We start from the raw sequence: 21,390 nt of genomic DNA, 5'->3' as shown, positions 1-21,390 counted from the left end.
AGGCAGTCCCACCCACCCGCCATTGGTAGTACTAACCTTATCTAGCACTGGGTCATCCAGCTGCTGCTGCTCGATGCACTTGTGACAAACTCGGGACAGAAGTTCATGAGGCTCAATGAAGAGTCTTGAGCTCAGTAGGAATGTAAAGATATAGGCCTTCTGGAAAAGGGAAAGAGGCAAACTTATCTGCAAATAAATATGAGCGATGATTTCTCAAAGGGAACCCACAGCAAGACTTTGCAAGGAGGAGAGATTACATATATTGAAAAGAAGACAGAGCCTTACTCGTGTACAAGATAAACAGCTGTAATATAATGACTGGTAGCCACTAAAACTTTATCGTCATTGAATTGTCTGATCCCCCTGTAAAGTCATCTACCTGCTGGAAAGAAATCCCACAGATTAACTATGTGAATGGAGAAAAACTACTTCCTTTTGTTTGTTCTGAATCAATCACCATTCATTTGATTGGATAACCCACAGGTTTTATTACAATGAGAGATGGGGTAAAATACATCCGTTCACCACCATGCAAACTTTTACAAATCTCTATTATGTTTCAGCTGTACTTACAGCCTAGTGATGGATGACTGTCAGTTTTGGTTTCTCTCAGTTTCTCGTTTTTCCCAACAGTAAAAGTCACACTCCACATTTCCACATCTCAGTTTGCACTTTTAAAAAAGCTATCATGAAAATCCACCAACATTTTAGTGCCATTTTTAAAATAATGATTACGATTACAACAACAGATGTATGCATAGTACTGCATGTGTATAGAATTGCATTTTCCAATCTTGTCTTGTGTCCATCAGCTTAGATTGTTAGAATCAGAGTTGGAAGGCACCCTGAGGATCATCTAGCCCAACTCCCTGCAATTTATGTATAAGATCACAGCCCAAATGTATGTATTTTAGATTGTAAGAACAAGATGAGACCTGCTGGATCAGACCAAAGGCCCACTTAGTCCAGCATGCTGTTCTCACAGTAGCCAATCAGATGCCTATGGGAAGCCTGAAAGAAGCACTCATCCCACCTGTGATTCCCAGCAACTGGTATTCAGAGGCTTACTGCCTCCAACCATGGACGTAGCATATAGCCCAGGGGTCAGCAACCTTTTTCAGCCATGGGCCAGTTCACCGTCCCTCAAACCATGTGGTGGGCTGGACTATATTTTTGGGGGGGAAATGAACAAATTCCTATGCTCCACAAATAACCCAGAGATGCATTTTAAATAAAAGGACACATTCTACTTATGTAAAAACATGCTGATTCCCGGATGGTCCCCAGGCCGGATTGAGAAGGAGATTGGGCCGCATCCAGCCTCTGGGCCTTAGGTTGCCTACCCCTGATATAGCCATTGATCCTTTTCCTAATGATATCCAGCAGGCTGAAAGCAGAATGCTGGAAATCTTACACACTTACTTGGGATTACGTTATATTGAACGCAATATGATTTAATTTTAAGTAATTAGTAGATCAAAACTGTTAACCACATTTTTTGAGACACATGGTTGAGGATAAAAACCAATATTGTTGCAGCTAATTAAACAGCACCTGTGCAAAATGCATAAGGTATTGTATAGTCCTGTAGTGTTACATGAAGAAAAAAACCAACAACGTTAAGATTAAACATCTGCTTCACAACCAAAAAAACAAACAAACAGGCAAAGAAATTAGATAATTTTGTTATACTTTTAGTTTCCAATTTTTTCATGCTTCACAGGACAAAATTAATCTATGAATATATGAAACTGTGAATATAAGATGGATATGTATCATGTTCATGTGTGTGTTGCTAAAAATGTCAGAATTTGCTGAACTTTGCAATTATTGACTTTGAAGCATTAGCCTTGGTAGAGTATTCATCTCCAGCACAGTGGAGTGTTTTTTTTTTTTATAAAAAAAAATAGCCACTCTTTTCATGGGCTAAGGCTGCGATCTTGAGTGCTCATTTCCTTTCATGTAAATGACCATTGTTTTCAATCAAAAGTTGTTAGGCTATAGATTCTCACTAATGAAGTACTTTTAGCTCTAGATGGAACAACAAAAGCCAAGTTAACAGTGGCTGCAATTGAGCCCTAAGTTATACACGTTTAGAAGTAATTGAACTAAATGGAACTTAAGATCTTTTAACTGTGAGTGCAATTGAAAGCAGCATTTAGCAAACTAGAATTCTCAATAATAAGAACATGTCCCCTGATCCAGTTGGTTAGGCTATTCTTAGTATATGATATTTGTTTAACATCCCTTCCTCCCCTTGACTTTGCCCCAGTGATTTGGATGAAGTCTAGGAAGAATAATAGAAACTTCAGGTTAAATCAAAGGGTTACACAGAACCATTTATCTTGCAGTATATCCTACATTTCATCAAACATTTACTATTCTTGTCATGATACAAATTTCCTTTCCACTTGGGCAACCATGCTACTTCAGTGTGAAAGAGCTCTACAAGAACCACATCATCATAAATATTTATTCCCTATCATTCCACTGAATACAGCAATACCCAAGGTGGGTTACAACTCACATAGTATAGAACACTATTGATAAAACATGCAGCGATCCAGTAAAACAGTATGGGAGATCACATTCAGTATACTCAAGACCTTAAGCTCATTCAAACAAAATAGCATTTTAATGCCCCATAAACCAAGCAGACCTCCTACTATGTTGAAAGCCCTCAACCAAACCTCCGACAACAGTGGGATTCAGATAAATCTCCCACAATGACTGAAACGTGAATGAAGACTCATATGGGAGATGTTGTTCCATTGGTACCTTAGTCCTAAATCATTTAGGACTTTTAAAGTGGTAGCTAGCGCTTGAACTGGGATTTGAAATGGATGAGTCCTATCAGTGGAAGCCCTGCACAAAGACCACCACTTGTGCAATGGGGCTTTCCTCTCTCTCCTCCCTCCCCCCCCCAAAAAAAAATGGCTCTGGGGGTTGTTGAGAGAACTCCCAGAACAGTAAGTGAAAAGGGAGGGGGGGACATTCTGTCTGGCAAGCTGAAATGCCCTGACAGTATGATGGACATAGCAAGAATCCCTCCCAATGATCCAGTTCATGAAAGTGATGTGGCAGCTTACATTAACATACGACTTACCTCAGGGTAGTAGTCAGCTGTAGGTATAAGATGCTGGATTAAAGCATCAAGAGATGCTGAGGTGAGGTTTCCATCTTGAAAGATCAGCCCTCCTTCATCACCTTCTTTGGGTGGATGTAGATGATGAGGGCTGAAGCCACAAGGAGTAAACATGCTGGTAGAGCTCAGTGTTTGGGGCATCCCTGTAACAGAAGGCAGAGCAAGATCTTAAAGTCAGCAGAGAAGTTCAACTAGAGCTATGGCCATAAACTGAAATGTTGCCTAACAGTGAATAACTAAAAGGAAAGGTTTAGGTTTGCAAAATCTCTCAGGTGTTTGGAAGAAGAGCTGGGACTCCTGTTCCAACATTACCATCTGACAGGGCCCAGCCCCTCCCCATTCTTCCTTATCTGCCTCTTCATCTTCCTCCAGAGCCTGCCATCCCACATCTGACCCTGAAGATGCTGAGTGACACATGACACTCTGATGGCCATTTTCAGGAACAATTAATTAATTGTGTACTGTCTGAAGACTCTCCCTTCAATTTTTGCCCTTAATCTAGGTCAGGGATGGGAAAATTGTGGCCTTTCAGATGTTGGATTCCAAGTCCCATCATCCCTTACAGTTGACCACGCTGACTGAGGCTCGGGGAAGCTGGAGCCCAATAGAAGTTAGAGCGCCACAGGTTCCCTGCCTGTAGCTTAGGTGAAAGCCTGTAAGAGCCCTGTCAGGCAGCTGTATATATTCCTATTAATAAACCTGTCAAGTTTCAAACACCTGAATTCAGTAGTTAACATTCTGCAGACAGCACATCTTGATAACTCAAACAACTCAATGTCTATGCCTGCTTAAACTAAAACATTAAGGAATCAACTCTTATTTGAGGGAAAAGAAATTAAGAGTGTGTGCCCCAGCATTGTGCCTAGGTTCACATTCCACAGGGTGGATATGTATTACTGTTCTCTCTCTCATTCTTAGTTTTCCTTCTGCCAGAAATAACTTGTCTCACACAGTGCTTTCTGCTGAGGGTAAACAAGGCAAAGATAATAAGGTGCCAAGTGATGATGATAATGATAAACACAGGGGCTTTCTATGGATTGCGAAGGTAGCAGCAATCTGGCTGTGGCAGCAGGATATAAGTGTGACAATGCTTTTAAAATGTCCCACAGATATCTCCCTGGGCCTCCCATGGGTGGGAGAAGAGAGGATAAATCCTTGCTAAACCAGATGGTTTCAGCAATGGCAGGGCAGTTATAGCACTTACTTAGCCTCTTAAATGGCAAGGAAGCCTCCTTCTGCCAAAGCTATTTGGGATCCATCCCTAGCCCTGTTCCTACGCCAGCTACGCCATCAGTAGCAGCCTGCCTGCCTTGCTGAGACCCACAAAATTGCTCTGGGCGATATCTCTTGATGTACCCAGTCCACTGAAGTTCACTCTGTGGTCATGAGGCAGATCACACTTTGTTTGGGGCCATCTACTGGACCCCTTCATCGTGCAAACATTAATCATTGTTCAAAAGGAATAGAAAACATCAAGCAGATATATATCTATATTCTGGTTCCTCTCTATTCTCATGTTGAATTATCCAGGAATAAGGAGTGGGGCTGCACCAATCAGCGATGGCCCTGCTGTTAACTGCACATCTCCTGACTTCTGTGCACCCAGTGTTAATGGCTATAGCAAATAGTTGTGTGCATAAAGCCTTTGCTGGGACCTCCAACTCTGAATGACCAGGATTGCAGATAATAGGGAAACCTTAATTGCATACAACTCTATGTGCAAAGGTCCCCTTGCTCCAGATGTTCACACTGTATTTGCAGACATCTGACGTGGGGCTACTCTATGCAGTCCTACTGTTTGTTCCTGTAGCGTGCAGCACAACAGCAAAGAACATCCAAATAGCGCACACAACAACAAAAAATCCTGAAAAATGGCTTGGAGAAAGTATTTGGCTTAAAAAGTGCAGAAGAAATTCTTTTCTTTTCTTTTCTACCTTGCTTTTATGCACTCCTTACCACTTTATTCATGCTTCTTCTTCTTTGGCGATCACTCGTAGCCGAGTAAGATTGTCTTCCATAAACACGGTTTTAACAATGAGTCTGTAAGTGATTGTGGAGGCCAATTCTGGACCCACACATCCATAGTGGGGACATTGGTTCCCGGGCAGGAGTTGATCACGGTGTGGATTTGCCAAGCGTGCCTTCCTTTTAGCACGTTTCTCCCTTGCGTCCAGAGTTTGAGTGCCTTCAAAGTCTTGGTAAAAGCTGTTCTCCAGTTGGAGTGCTCACAGTCAAGTGTTTCCCAATTGTTGGTGTTTATGCTACATTTTTAAAGATTTGCCTTGAGACAGTCTTTAAACCTCTTTTGTTGACCACCAGCATTACGCTTTCCATTTTTAAATTCGGAATAGAGCAGTTGCTTTGGAAAACGATAATCAGGCATCCGCACAACAATTGATGTTGAAGAATCATTGCTTCGACACTGGTGATCTTTGCTTAGTTCGCCTGTCTTCCTAAGTGATGTGTAAAAAATTTAGGAGACTCCATTGACGGAATCTTTCGAGGAGTTGGAGACACCAGAAATATCTTAAGAATAATAAGGAAGGCCATAGCTCACTCGTAGAGCATCTGCTCTGCATGTAGAAAGCCCTGGTTCAGTTTCCTAAAATTTCAGGGTAGGTATGAGAGAAAACACTGTGTGAAATCCCAGAGAGCCATTGCCAGTCAATGTCGGCAACACTAAGTTAGATGGACCAATGGTCTGGTGCAGAATAAGGCAGCTTCCTACGTTCCTAATAAATTAATACATGGAGCAGCCATTCTGAGGCATATTATTAGCATTTAATACAATGCACTGTCCCTGTTGTTCCTCTAGATTTGGAACACTGCCAGGGTATAGTCTGAAGGCACATAAGACCACCACCTTGTTAAAGACAAGTAGGTCACAGTCTGCTCAGTACCTGGATGGGAGACTTCCTGGAAACCACATGTGTGTTGACTTGGATCCCATGTTGGATGGAAGAAAGGTGGGGTGTAATATGAATAATGCTTCACTAGTTTTAACTATGAACAAAAAGTGGTGGTGGGAAAGAGATGTTACTTCACTTGGTTTTGAATGACAAGGTTGTCAGGGCACTGAACCCTATTCAGGCTTCACTGATAGAATTTTCATTATCTCGTCCTTCAATGAGAAAGTCCCTGCAGTTTGGTCTGATTCACTCCTACGTTTGTTTCCAGAAAATCTGTAATAATATTGTCGGTGATGGATCTCCAACTACTGAAAGAAAGGAGGGGGGAAGGCCTTCTCTTGATTAAAAACCAAACAAGACAACAAGAAGGCTTGATTTCGAAAGGACAGCATGCTCATTAACAGTAATTGAATTTGTGTTACTCTAGCAAGCAAAGAAGCTATAGAAGTTTCTTGTTTTAAAGGGGGGTATGCAGTGCATTGATAGTAATCTTCCCAGCCTCAAATGATTGCTGTTCATCCTATATTATATTAAATGCAGTGTACATACTGTATTAAATCTGGAAAGATGGCCAAATCCCACTTATTGCCAGCATATTGCCACCATATTACTGTTTTGTTTCTATGGCAATAATCTCTATAAAAGTATGTAGCTATATAGAATGAGGAATGAATTTTACAGATGTATAACTACTAGAGCCAGGGGTGGTTTTTTGTTTTTTGGTATTTGCTTGCTTTTTTTAAAAAAAAAGGTTGCAAAACTGTATCAGTTACATGTCTCACACTTTCTCCAATGCATTCTGTGTCATAATTTATGCCCCACAGATCGCCTCTTTCGACCCCAGATTTATTAGCTAACAGAAATTAAGCAAAAGACTTCCCAGATATTGTTAATAAATGCACATTAAAAGGTAAAGGTACCCCTGCCCGTACGGGCCAGTCGTGTCCGACTCTAGGGTTGTGCGCCCATCTCACTTAAGAGGCCAGGGGCCAGCGCTGTCCGGAGACACTTCCGGGTCACGTGGCCAGCGTGACGAAGCTGCTCTGGCGAGCCGGCACCAGTGCAGCACACAGAAACACCGTTTACCTTCCCTCTAGAAAGCGGTCCCTATTTATCTACTTGCACTTAAGAGTGCTTTCGAACTGCTAGGTGGGCAAGAGCTGGGACCGAACAACAGGAGCTCACCCCGCCGCGAGGATTCGAACTGCCGACCATGCGATCAGCAAGCCCTAGGCGCTGAGGTTTTACCCACAGCACCACCTGCACATTATACTACTTCAAATGTCTTTTGAAAGCTAAGCGGAAGCAACATGCTCCTGAAGTCACTCCTGACTGAGGTAATATATAATTATCCCATTTTAACTCCATACCAACCCTATGCAATGTAGATTTTAGCAACAGTGATTTTTCCAAAGCTTTTAAAGATGAGCAGGGATTTGATAGCATGTATTTCTGTTCCAGATTCAACGCTCATCCTGATAATGCTCAAAACACACGTGTAAATATAGTTGTTGAAAGGCTGGCATGGCATGTTAGCCACAGAAGAACTGCTTTTCATTCAGTGGATGTGAACATTTTGCTTTGAGGGATGTGTATTTCTCTAATAATGAGATACAATACTGTTAGACTTTATCCTACTGAAATAAACAGACAAAAACAGGAGTTGCCTGGAAGGACAGATTATACTGCATACATTAGAAAAGCAAAATCCTGTTTTTTCCTCATTGTGCAGGACTAGGATTTAGTTTTTTCTTTATTTCTTTTATGCATTACAATAGGGGAAAGGGATCAGCAGCCACATATCTTCTTCTCTTATTTTTCTCAGTTCTTCCTTTTTTCATATTCATTGCATTTGTTATCTTCATTTACATGACAACATAGCTCTGCTGTATTCAATGGCTTATGGCTATTATAAATATAATTCATTTGACTTGAGCTCTGCTATGGATTGTTTTGTTATACTTTGCATATACCAACTGGGGATAGCCAATGCAACACCTTCCAGATGTTGTACTCCAACTCCCACCAGTCCCAGTTAGCATGTCTGATTGTTTGGAATGATGGCAGCTGAGGTACAACATCTGGACAATACCAAGTTTGCTATCCCCAATCTAAACGAATAACTGAAAAAATATAGGGATTATATCACTATATTGTTTTGGGGCACATGCTCTTCCCCAGAAAGAACCCAAGACTCAGCTGCCAATGAAATATCAGTACAATAAACCCACTGAGTTAAACAAGTCAGGTGGGCAGCTCCACATCCAACAGCTGCTGGGTGAAGAATAGCACTGGCGCTAATTCTAAGGACGTCAGGATGTTGGGGAGATTACGTCAGAATTGGCCTCATGGCACAGAGAAAGACAATCTAGGCTGGAAGCAAAGTGCAGGTGTGTTTGCAGGGCGGAGGAGAGTGACATTCTCAGCGAAGAAGAACTTAGAAATATATAGAGGCAGTTTTGGACTATCTATACTTATAACTTGGCAGAGAGCCATTTTTTTGGTTAGTGTTACAAGTCTGCTCTGTGCAATGCGTGTCAACAAGAAGTATGGATTCACAGGAGCCTCTTTCCGCTTAAACGGAAAAGGTGCTTCAGCCCCAGAAGAGCAGGATTCTTTTAAAAGCAATAGAAAATCAGTCACCCAAGAGGCTTTTGTTAGATATCGTCCTACTTTAACCATAGTCCCTGTGCCATCATCACAAGTCAGCATTCATCTGTGAGAACCATTCAGGGCTGCTTTTTTCCTCTCTAACAGCCAACTTTTCCTGAATCTACAGTTGTTATGGGCATTCAAGCAAGGAGCCTGGCATAGGAGGAGACTTGTTCGAATGATTGTGAACAGCCTCAGAGTGGGCACAGCTCTGTTTTCCCTGCTTGCAGGACTTGAAGTAATAATTTGTGAGAAAACCTTTGGACCCGCTTTGCAAACCATGAAGTTAAGAGGCCCATCCCCTCCTACTTTGTTCAACGGCAGCATGGAAATCACTGCAAATAAGACTGTAATAATCAGAGGTCTTTCTCCAGGTCTCCCCACTTAATGAGGAGATGTGGATAGTTGTGCCCCCATTCTGGAATGCTGTCCCTATGAAGGTTCATCTGGTGTCTACAAAAGCATATTTTCAGCACCAAGGGAAGATATTTCTGTGTCCCCAGGCCTTTTAATAATGATTGCAATAACTAGACCAATCCTGCTTCACCTTTAGTACTGCTTGTTATTGTTTTTATTAATCTTGTACAGCTTTGTGATGGTTTATGGTGATTTTTGAATTTATTGAATTGTACCCAACATTAGTTCTAGCTTCAGTAGCCAAACTGAAACCAGCACAGCTAAGTTAGTCATGTCCATTCATTTCAATGGGTCTATTCTGCGTAGAACTAGCTTTCTAAAGTATTTGGATTTTATGAACCATTCAGAGGATCTGGTAAATTGGATGGTGCTTTGAATGCAATAAATAAATAAATGCAAATTGATATTTGAGAGAAGAACTTGGGCATCTTGGAGCCGATGCTTGTTTCAGGGTAGTAAACTAACATTTAGGATAAGTTCACCCAGAAAAGCCAATTATCACTGAAAATACTTAGGAAGGAAGCCTTAATTTTGGGATCCAAAAAGCTTAAGAATACAGCACTTGCCAAGATGGCTTACAAACACTTTGCAATGCATTGCCCAGTTGATGGTGAGATACATCAGCAGGAGGTTCAACATACTAAACTACATCAGTAACTCTCACAATGCAATCCTATGCATATCTACCCAGCAGCAGGGCCTTGCAGAGCCAGGCAGAGGCCTGGGCCAGGTAGATAATGTGTCCCCCTTTTTTTACCCTGGGGATAACTGAAGTCTTATAAATAAGTAAGTATATAAATAATTTTCACAAAAGTTATGCTGACAAATAATTTTATTTCAAGGCTTGAACCGTATCTGCATATCTGTGTATCTGCCTTTGCGCCTCCGCGTTCGCCCCAGTGCATCCCCTGTGATTGTGAATATGCTGACTGAGGCCCCCTTTGGAATCGGAGGCCTGGGCCAAGTGGCCCATAGCCCCCCCCCCCGGTCTGGGCCTGCCCAGCAGCAAGGCCCACTGAATTCAATGGGACTTACTGCTATGTGTGTGGGATTGCAGCCTCATTATCCTTCCATGGCTCAAGACCATTAGGCAGTGGAACCATCTTACTGTTTACAGCCAAGCAGAGCGTAAGATAGTCAAAAGATTGGTTAAATGAATGCCTGTTTTAGTATTTCCTTCAGTAAATTGTGATTCACTATTTGCTGCCGATACACAGTCTTTTTTGCTTTCATCCCAATAAAACAAGTTTTATTACTGTAAACCCTCAGTAAATTATTGCTAAAAGCAAAACAGCTGCTTCTGCTTACTTATATAGCTACTGTGTCATCGGTGTCTCATGCATCAATTTGCAGAGCAGTTTAGGACAGGATGACTATGAAGCCTGTTCTACTATTTTTTAACAAGTTGCCTATTTAAGATGTCTGATGCAGACAGTCATTAGTTGTTGTCAAATTATCAGCAGTGCAAACACTGACGAAAAGCCAGCTGTGTTGGTATGAAAATAATCTATGTCCTGAACAAGAAGAATTAGTCTGGCATCACTGTTGGCTCAGCCAGGTAAGTGGGGAGTGAGAAGGCTGCTGCAAACCCTGTTCTACTAATGAGAAATAAGAATAATAAATGGCCATATTCCACATATTAAGGAATATAAATGTATCCTAGGGTATTATGTGAAGGTACACAAAACTGCCATCTTGTTGAAGCAAAGGTGTGCTTGGATAGAAGACAACTTGTGATGGAAGAAAGGCAGGATAGAAAGAAAACAAATCAGTAACATTTATAGATCTCTTAGTATATTGTCAGGTGCCTCACTCGTTAGATGCCTCTGTCTGATTTTCAGGAATTATCCCCTCATACAGCACCCCTCTGTTATGTCCTAGGCCTTTCATGAAGTCCCACAAACACTCAGGCAAGGATTTTCAGGGACTACAAAAGGCTGTGGTGTGCAACAAGGATGCTAAACAGTTCCATTGTGCAAGAGGCCTTCTGTGTACATAACTCTGGATATACGGTATCCCAAAAGGTTTTTTAAAAATTATGATTTATCTCTTACTTTCTTGTTACTCAAAAAAACCTTTAAAAACCAACAAACTTTTACAAGTGTTTTGTGAAAGCAGAATAACTAGGCTGAAACCCTATACTCACATTATCTGGTGTTAAGTCCCATTGAACTCAGTGGCGCTTACCTCTGAGTAGACACATAAGGGATTGTATCATAAGCCAGGGCAAAGTCACCATCAGAGATGTTATAAATTGCCTTCCAGTAGGTTTAGAAAATTATTAGGTACATAATACTGAAGCCGATGGCAGTTGTTGCTTTCTTTTCACATTTTCAACAGGCCATAAAACATTCAATTTACAGCCTGAAAAGTTGTCAGATTGCACAAGCATCATCCTATACATCACAATTAATGAAAAAACCTTGGCGGTGCTTGAACAAGAAACAAATACATTTTACTGCACAACGTATTAATTCAAGGAAGTATAGGAAGGTGAGTGAGAAAGGGAGAAAATATGTTTTTTTAGAGTCACAATCACATAGTGGCAATAAAGCATAAATTTGGAGACTTTTGCCTGCTTATTGCTCAGAAGCAGGAAAGAAGCCGCTATGTGTTTAGTAATAACCAATACAACTACAGTGGTACCTTGGGTTAAGCACTTAATTCGTTCTGGAGGTCTGTTCTTAACCTGAAACTGTTCTTAACCTGAAGCACCACTTTAGCTAATGGGGCCTCCTGCTGCCGCTGCGCCACCGCCGCGCCACCGCCGTGCAATTTCTGTTCTGATCCTGAAGCAAAGTTCTTAACCCGAGGTACTATTTCTGGGTTAGCGGAGTCTGTAACCTGAAGCGTCTGTAACCTGAAGCGTCTGTAACCCGAGGTACCACTGTAGTGAGACTAGCAGCATTAGGATGTCCCCTTTAAAGGGGCATCACTGTAAGGAATAAACTGATAGTACAAACATGCAACGGGGTGGTCACTTTCACCCTTGGCCAGCCATCCGGCATCTGCATGCTGGCACTGGCAGTGAGCCAAACTGGGCGTTGCTACCCATATTCTCTCCCATGTAAGTACATATCACATCTACACCATATACACAGCACACATGCACCATGCCCTTATTTACTGCTGCTGAGATTTTCCAGTTTGTAGTGGCGAGAGATTGTTGGCTCGCTGTGCTCAGATGAGCTACTCACCCACTGCTGTCTGCCAGCCTTTGTGGATTGAAGAGCCCTGCCACTGCCAGGCTGATACAAGGCAATCAAGACTGGAGGAGCAGCCAACAGCAGTTGACTCTGGGTTGCCCCAAGACATTTTGACACCTGAGGTGAACCACAAAATGGCACCTGTCCCCCCCACCCCTGCCACCAGGGAAGAAGTGAGTGAAGATCAAGGAGAATCAAATCCACCTTCCCCGGACCAGAAGAGCGTCCTATTTTTTGAGAGGCCCTGTAGAGATAGCATGCAGGGGCTGCTGAGGAGGGAGTGGATTCTGGCCCTGTGGATCCTGCCACCTGAGGCGGTCGCCTCACCTTGCCTCATGGGTAACAGATACATCTCAACAAGAATTCTAGCAGCATAGCATTCATTTATCTTTGGGACAAATGGGGCATGTTCATAATACTTGCTCCTGTTCTTCAGAAATGTTTTAGCAAAACAAAATATTTGCCAGCTATTCTCAATAATTGTCTTTTTTTAAAAAAAAAAAACCACTACCCATCTTTAAACCCTGAAAGATGCCCAGTGCATCAACAACAGTGTAACATTAAAATCAATTACTAACATGCTGCTTGTGAGAGAGCAAGGTCACCTTCCTGGCAGAATGCTTTTGTTTATGCTCATGTCTGTAAATTTTGTTTGATAGGAAAAATGAGTTACTGATTAGCATGAGCTTGAGAGACAGTCCCAAGCAGAATATAAATCAGAAACAGAATGATTTCCGGCCAATTAAATTAATCACCAATCAAAATTCTACCCAGGCAACAGTTCTCCAGAGCCTTTAATATCTTACCCCTCCAAATTTTTAATATAACTTTCCTTTTTATGTTAGCATCAGCGCAAAAAAAGGAGAAAGATCTTTAACAAGAGGCAAAGTGGATAAACTACCGTATTTTTCGCCCTATAAGACGCACTTTTCCCCCTCCAAAAATGAAGGGGAAATGTGGGTGCGTCTTATGGGGCGAATGCAGGCTTTCGCTGAAGCCTGGAGAGCGAGAGCAGTAGGTGCGCACCGACCCCTCTCGCTCTCCAGGCTTCGCGGACCTCTCCTCAAGCAGCGGGAACGTTCCCACTGCTTGGGGAGAGTTGCAGGCATCCCGAAGCCTGCAAGCGCTGACCTCAGCGCGTCCAGGCTTCGCGGATCTCTCCCCAAGCAGCGGGAACGTTCCCACTGCTTGGGGAGAGTTGCAGGCATCCCGAAGCCTGCAAGTGCTGATCCCAGCACGTGCAGGCTTCGCGGATCTCTCCCCAAGCAGTGGGAACGTTCCCACTGCTTGGGGAGAGTTGCAGGCATCCCGAAGCCTGCGCGCGCTGATCCCAGCACGCGCAGGCTTCGCGGATCTCTCCCCAAGCAGCGGGAACGTTCCCACTGCTTGGGGAGAGTTGCAGGCATCCCGAAGCCTGCAAGCGCTGATCCCAGCACGTGCAGGCTTCGCGGATCTCTCCCCAAGCAGCGGGAACGTTCCCACTGCTTGGGGAGAGTTGCAGGCATCCCGAAGCCTACGCGCGCTGATCCCAGCACGCGCAGGCTTCGCGGATCTCTCCCCAAGCAGCGGGAACGTTCCCACTGCTTGGGGAGAGTTGCAGGCATCCCGAAGCCTGCAAGCGCTGACCTCAGCGCGTCCAGGCTTCGCGGATCTCTCCCCAAGCAGCGGGAACGTTCCCACTGCTTGGGGAGAGTTGCAGGCATCCCGAAGCCTGCAAGCGCTGATCCCAGCACGTGCAGGCTTCGCGGATCTCTCCCCAAGCAGCGGGAACGTTCCCACTGCTTGGGGAGAGTTGCAGGCATCCCGAAGCCTGCAAGCGCTGATCCCAGCACGTGCAGGCTTCGCGGATCTCTCCCCAAGCAGCGGGAACGTTCCCACTGCTTGGGGAGAGTTGCAGGCATCCCGAAGCCTACGCGCGCTGATCCCAGCACGCGCAGGCTTCGCGGATCTCTCCCCAAGCAGCGGGAACGTTCCCACTGCTTGGGGAGAGTTGCAGGCATCCCGAAGCCTGCAAGCGCTGACCTCAGCGCGTCCAGGCTTCGCGGATCTCTCCCCAAGCAGCGGGAACGTTCCCACTGCTTGGGGAGAGTTGCAGGCATCCCGAAGCCTGCAAGCGCTGATCCCAGCACGTGCAGGCTTCGCGGATCTCTCCCCAAGCAGCGGGAACGTTCCCACTGCTTGGGGAGAGTTGCAGGCATCCCGAAGCCTGCAAGCGCTGATCCCAGCACGTGCAGGCTTCGCGGATCTCTCCCCAAGCAGCGGGAATGTTCCCACTGCTTGGGGAGAGTTGCAGGCATCCCGAAGCCTACGCGCGCTGATCCCAGCACGCGCAGGCTTCGCGGATCTCTCCCCAAGCAGCGGGAACGTTCCCACTGCTTGGGGAGAGTTGCAGGCATCCCGAAGCCTGCAAGCACTGACCTCAGCGCGTCCAGGCTTCGCGGATCTCTCCCCAAGCAGCGGGAACGTTCCCACTGCTTGGGGAGAGTTGCAGGCATCCCGAAGCCTGCAAGCGCTGATCCCAGCACGTGCAGGCTTCGCGGATCTCTCCCCAAGCAGCGGGAACGTTCCCACTGCTTGGGGAGAGTTGCAGGCATCCCGAAGCCTGCAAGCGCTGATCCCAGCACGTGCAGGCTTCGCGGATCTCTCCCCAAGCAGCGGGAACGTTCCCACTGCTTGGGGAGAGTTGCAGGCATCCCGAAGCCTACGCGCGCTGATCCCAGCACGCGCAGGCTTCGCGGATCTCTCCCCAAGCAGCGGGAACGTTCCCACTGCTTGGGGAGAGTTGCAGGCATCCCGAAGCCTGCAAGCGCTGACCTCAGCGCGTCCAGGCTTCGCGGATCTCTCCCCAAGCAGCGGGAACGTTCCCACTGCTTGGGGAGAGTTGCAGGCATCCCGAAGCCTGCGCGCGCTGATCCCAGCACGCGCAGGCTTCGCGGATCTCTCCCCAAGCAGCGGGAACGTTCCCACTGCTTGGGGAGAGTTGCAGGCATCCCGAAGCCTGCAAGCGCTGATCCCAGCACGTGCAGGCTTCGCGGATCTCTCCCCAAGCAGCGGGAACGTTCCCACTGCTTGGGGAGAGTTGCAGGCATCCCGAAGCCTGCGCGCGCTGATCCCAGCACGCGCAGGCTTCGCGGATCTCTCCCCAAGCAGCGGGAACGTTCCCACTGCTTGGGGAGAGTTGCCGGCATCCCGAAGCCTGCACGCGCTGATCCCAGCGCGTCCAGGCTTCGCGGATCTCTCCTCAAGCAGCGGGAACCACCGCTGGGCTCCCACGGCTTGCAGAGAGCTGCCTGTTTGGGGGCTGGGGTCGGGGGAAGCTCGGGCTGCCCCAGCCCTGCGCCTGGGGGGGAAATAATTTTTTCCCTTTATTTCCCCCCCAAAAAACTAGGTGCGTCTTATGGGCCGGAGCGTCTTATGGGGCGCAAAATACGGTATTTGATCTTAAAATATTGCCGGTCATCAGAATTAAGGCATATGAAAGGCGATCACTGTAAAAGGACATAATACTGAGCTGAATTAAATTGCTATTATTGCCTTGTTTGAGAGATCAATATAATTGCACCTGTTCAGGCAGCCATGTAACTAGGATGCCTTAGGGTGAAACTACAGCTTCTGTAGCTCCTGCAGCCAATGGGAAGCTGTGTACGCCTCCTCTGCACTGGAAGGAGCGCCAAAAATAGTACTGGCCCAAGCCACAAAAACTTTGCCAACCCCTGACATACATCATAGGAGCCTACACAACACAAAACACTGTTGCTGTATGTAGGTTTTATTTGTTTTTCATCTTATATTTTGGAAATGTACATCGTTTTTTCCCCTTTAATTTTTTTTTTGGGGGGGGGGCCAAGTGAATGGGGCCCTAAGCTATATACATGATTTAGTTTATACGTAAATCCGGCACTGCTGGTAGCACAAGATATAAGGTTCTGGAGCCTGAGTGCTGGAAGCCTGGATTTAATGTGTTTTCTTGCCCTCTGCACTCCCCCACCTCCCACAGTTCTTCACTCAGACTTGTTTGTGGGTTTTTTCTAAGTAACACTGACTAGTCAAGTAATTAATTTAACATTTAAAGTTCAATTATCAATTCATCAACAGCTAATCAAGACTAGGAAAGAAAAAGGGTAGGAAATATATTGCAACACAATCCTATGCATGCTTACTCATAAGTCAAGCCTCATTGAATGTCATGCTTCTTACTCTCTGGTAAGTGTGCATAGGATTGCAATCTCAGTCTTAAAATGTCACCTCCTTACAATAGTACATGTTGCTTGGAATCTTAACACAGAGTGAATGTGCTTTCTGGCAGTCTTGATAGCCACAGCAGGGTGGATGTGGAAATTAAGACTTCCCTGTGCTGGCATAGTTTGGTGGGGATGGGGAGCAGGCAAAGTAACATCTCCAAAACCAGTGGTTACATCCAACTAACATCTGCTCAGAGTTGATCTACTGAGATTAATGAATTTACATTAGCCATGTTTCTTCATTTCAATGGGACTATTCTGAGTAGGTTCAGCATTGAATACAACCCCAGAGCTTGAAAGACCAGAAATGTCTTATCATGCATTAGTTCCACTGATGTCACTGGGAAAGGAAATCCAAATAAGTATTTATAAATTAAGTACCCTATTGTTGAGATGATCAAGGTGGCCAGCAAAGATTGCTATCAAATATCGTTTCAATGTTCAGTATAATATGGTTTCACTGTTCAGTATAAGCAAATTGCGTGTGACAAGTGAAATCCCAGCAGCAGCATGACAGTGAGGTGAGATCAGAATCACTCTCTTTCAATCTTGGGGTTAATCCAGACACACTGCTGCTCATCTAAATGAAGGCCAAATCAATATGATGCTCTTAGAACCACAATGGCAAATATGTAAACGATTTAAAAATAAAAGAAAAAGCAACATAATCTCATACTCATGTCTTCTTGGCTAAAACTCTAACAAAAATCACCCTCATTTTCACCTCTCAACTGGACAGTGAATAAAAAACTTGTATAACTATTAGAATGCAACTTATATTACCCGCTGATTGCTTCTCTCACAATTCTGCAGTAGTATCACAATTCTGCAGTTTCTGCAGAAAGCTGCGTGTAACAATGCTTCACTCACAAAGCCTTTTCATTTATTAACACCTCCTGTTACTTGTCTCCACATCAAAAATAAGAGAATGCATGTGAAAACTGCCTTTGTGGTGTCTGTCAGAGAAACTTAAGAAATAATAAATAACCTGCACCAATCTACAATTCATGTCCACACCCACCCACCACTCAGATATCTGTGTACAGTTGCATATGCAAGTATACTTGCATACACACAGAGATGCAAAAGTGGTTTTGGACATGGCGTAGCAGGCTGTGTATATTTCAAGGGCTTTTCAGTTAACAAATAAAATGTATTGTTGGATGGAGGAAAAGCATCTTTCTCAATCTATAAATATTCATCTCCAATCCACTGCAAACCAAGCAGAGCCAAAAGCAACCTGTCAACTTGACACTATGGTTAATTGAACCACGTTGCAATTAATATTAAACATCACCCAATCAGCGCACGAAGAATGTTCATGACCAATGTGAAAATACTATGAACCTGATTTATTGGTTGGATTGTTGCCCTGAATGGAAATATGATAATATACAGAGACTCTTCCAGGTATAAATGATGCTTCATGAATGTGAAATATCTATGTTTCTCTTGGATCAGATTTGTGACTTCACTGATAATAGTTTTTGACACTACTGTAAAATGTTGGACTGAATGCCAATATTGTCCTAATCTTTAGCAGAACTGGTCAGAGCTAATGTATGTATTTCTTTAACATACATCATTCGCTTGATGATACTCAAATATCAAAGCTAACCAAGCAGAGATTAATAGTGTGTGCCGTGGGGGAGAGGCAGAAACTTGTTTTCTTGCTTGAAAAGAAAATCAACACTCAAGTCAATTTATACCACAAAGTAACAGTGTTTGCTATATATCGGAACATCAAGAAGATCACTGGAAGTATGGAAGATCAGTATTTTAATATTTAAAAAGTTCTAGTGATGTACAGATTGTTTGATATTTCTAGAGTTTTAAGATCCGTGAACATTATTGCTCCACCTATTAGTGTTGTTATATTGTTTTTATCCACTGCTCCTGATTTATGCTGTGTTTAGATTTTATGGTTTCATCTTATTAGGTAACTGTTTTATTTTTAATGATATACACTTGCTGTTGGGCAGAATAGAAATGTAGCAAACAAGTAAATAAATAATAAAGCACTCATATTTTTGTAGGTTGTGCAATTCATAAAGGTTATAGCTTGTTCATGTGTGACAACAAAAATTCTAACAATACAGTACTCCCCTTCGCAGCCAAATGCTAAAGTAATCTGGGCAGGCACAAGACAACCAAAGTCACTTTTAAAGGTGTTGGTTTCAAAGGGGAGTTAGCCGCAGTGGGCCGCAGATCAGTGGTAGAGCATCTCCTGTGCATGTGGTCCCAGGTTCAATTTTCAGGACCTCTTGGTGGGGCTGGAAGGGCGAAAAGTTATTTCCAAAATAAGAGGTGCATTGTTCATTTCAGCCGAAAGGAACTTGGGAGATATGCTTCAATTTCTTCTTCTGCAGGGGTTCAATACATGTGCAAGCAACAAGCAATGGGATCAACAGCTGAGGTGGGCAGATGAGCTCCATTCTCCCAATAGTTCAAACTTTAAAACAGACTTTTAAAACCAATTAATTCTGACTCTTTTAAGGTATTTATATTGCCTCCAAAAAAGAAAAGAAAAAAGGATAGGAAATCATGGCATCCTCTGTCACACATTGCATTATACAAAGGATGCTTATGTATTGTACAAACTAGGCATTTGTGAATCAGGCTACAGCAGTCTACCCCACTAACAGAATAGTTGCTTCAGGGGTCTTATTATGGCCCATGAGTTGTCCTTGTGTTCGTATGAATGGAGCACATATAAGTACTATGATTAGCACACGTCTGGTCCAGCCCGCAAAACCAATTAATGTGGAGCACATGAATCAAAGCTAATTATGCCTTCTTGAAGTCAAAATCCATCGCAAAAACCCTGTGCATTTGCTCTGTTTGACTTAAGCCGTGTTATTTGATGCAGCAAAGCAAGATGTCTCCCCATCGGTTTCTACCTCTGACTGAGAAGGGAGAGCAGCTCAGCATTCTGTCTCTGTGCTCCAGTGAAGCATACACAATCACTGGGCTGCAGCGGATGTCAAGGGAGTACCTGCTTCTCCTTATGGTTCCATAGGAACCCATTTCACACTTTGAAAGTCCTGGCAATATTTTTTTTCTTCGTTATGCACATCTTGTTCAACACTGAGCTGCATTCTAAAGGGATTCTCACGAAGACAGAGCGCTTGAGCTGAGGCAAGTGCCAGAAAGCACAGTACAGATTACACAGCTGCTTGGAAAATCCCCGGAATGTATAGCTCTGGCAAACAGAAGGCCTAAGTGCCCCCCCAACAGTTTCTCCGGGAAGATGCACGTGAGGGAAGCATCTAGCAGCCAAGGGGAAATGATCTGATTCGGACACAGCATCAGCTAGTTTGGTTATCTGTTTGGCACCTTGTCAAAACGTCTTTTTTTCTTGGACATTTTAGTTATTTTCTTTGTCCTATTGTGTTTTACTGACCCTTAATGTTGTTTTTATTTGGTTGTATTGTATGGTTTTGTGAACAGTTTTGGACTTCCTTTGTACAGTGCCATGTTATCCAGTTGAAGAAGAGCAGTTTAAAAATATTTTGACACTTACATAAACATCCTGTGCTGCTTATCTCAACAGAAGCCTATTCAGCACCAGCCTTCTTAACTTGGAAGTGGACAGCTCCCTGTGCCTAGCCCCAGACTCATCATACCAGTTCCAGGTGCCTGGCAAACTTTTCTGTGCCTCTTTTTAAATCCAGTGACTCCTACCTACCATGTGTATGGCAGGGGTTCTCTGCGTTCCGTGCTTGGAATCACTCCCCCCTCCCCGAACTGATCAAATCAGAATGGGAAGGATCAGCCCTGCAAAGAGCTGATTTCATGCCACACTTCTTCATTCTCCAAGACCTGTTTTCTATGAGAACTAACCCTGTGGGAGAAAAGAAGAGAGTCTCCAGAAGGCAGCCCTATGCTAAAAGAAAGCTACAGTTTCTAATTTGTGTGCTAGGCTTAGATCCAACATGTGAATCTAAACTCTAAAGCTTTAAGTGTTGGCATCACCAGTAACTTCCAGAATGCTATTTTTTTTACTGCAGTGCTGGTGTATGGGGGGTGGGGTTGTCCTACTATCCATCACATCTGCTATGGCCAGATGTGGGAAATGAATGGGCAAGATTTCTGGCACAGGAATGCAACAGGGCTCTAAGATGTGCTAAGCCATGGAAGAAGAGAGAAGCCCTATCCATAGCTTCCCAAATGCAGACCTTAATTATCACTTATTTTTGCCCAGGAAGCATTTGCTTTATTCTTCTTTAGGAAACGCGTGCTGGTATTTAATCCTCTTTCAGAAGCAGTTCTTGGCAAAGCAGCAAAAAAGTTTGGCCTTTCTTGATCTGTAGTGCAGCATTTCTGCTCTACCAAACCCAAAGACGATTTAGCAGATTTAGAAAAGAGGAAGTTAAAAGTAAAGCTAAACTGACATTGCTATGGAAGCAATTTGTTTTGCTTATGATGATGGCGTATGACAAGCGTTATCGGTGCCTCCAGGGACAGAGACTCAGAGAACACAGCTGGAAACAGACTCTATCCAGGATTCTGCGTATGGAGAGAACCATGTCTCCCCACTCTGGGAATGGGCAAATCACTCCCACCTTACTTTATACCAGGTTTGCATGCCAGAAACACCAGTCTCTGTTTGCTTAATTTTTTTAAAGTGTAATTCAAAAGATTGGTACAGCTTTTCAAAAGCATAACAAGGACACGTACTTGCTATCACACAACATGTACTTAAACTGTAACCTCGAATGCATGTAAGAGAGGACCTTTGAACTTTGCTGAATCTTGCTCCCCACCCCAGAATCTCATGTTTTCTTCTCTCCCTTCCATTGGTAGGACTTCCAGCTTTT

General features: G+C 44.0%; 1 protein-coding gene across 3 annotated transcripts in view; it reads right to left on the bottom strand.

The window, feature by feature from the left end:
• Positions 1-21,390, bottom strand: part of RASGEF1C (RasGEF domain family member 1C) — an 82,088-nt gene that overhangs the window by 33,219 nt on the left and 27,479 nt on the right. For 2 of the 3 annotated variants that reach the window (XM_081185624.1, XM_081185626.1), the window contains exons 2-3: positions 3,107-3,288; positions 37-159 (exon numbers count right to left, since the gene is read on the bottom strand). In XM_081185624.1, coding sequence (XP_081041750.1) covers positions 37-159; positions 3,107-3,286 — 303 coding nt within the window. In that variant the 5' untranslated portion in view covers positions 3,287-3,288. Of the gene's footprint in view, positions 1-36; positions 160-3,106; positions 3,289-5,101; positions 5,210-21,390 lie in introns of those variants that run through there. The other variant, XM_081185625.1, reaches the window with a different exon arrangement.

Source organism: Podarcis bocagei (genome assembly GCF_964188305.1).
Source record: "Podarcis bocagei genome assembly, chromosome: 2".
NCBI lineage: Eukaryota > Metazoa > Chordata > Lepidosauria > Squamata > Lacertidae > Podarcis > Podarcis bocagei.
Note: the sequence above shows the minus strand (reverse complement) of the source record. Positions and strands in the feature narration are given on the sequence as shown.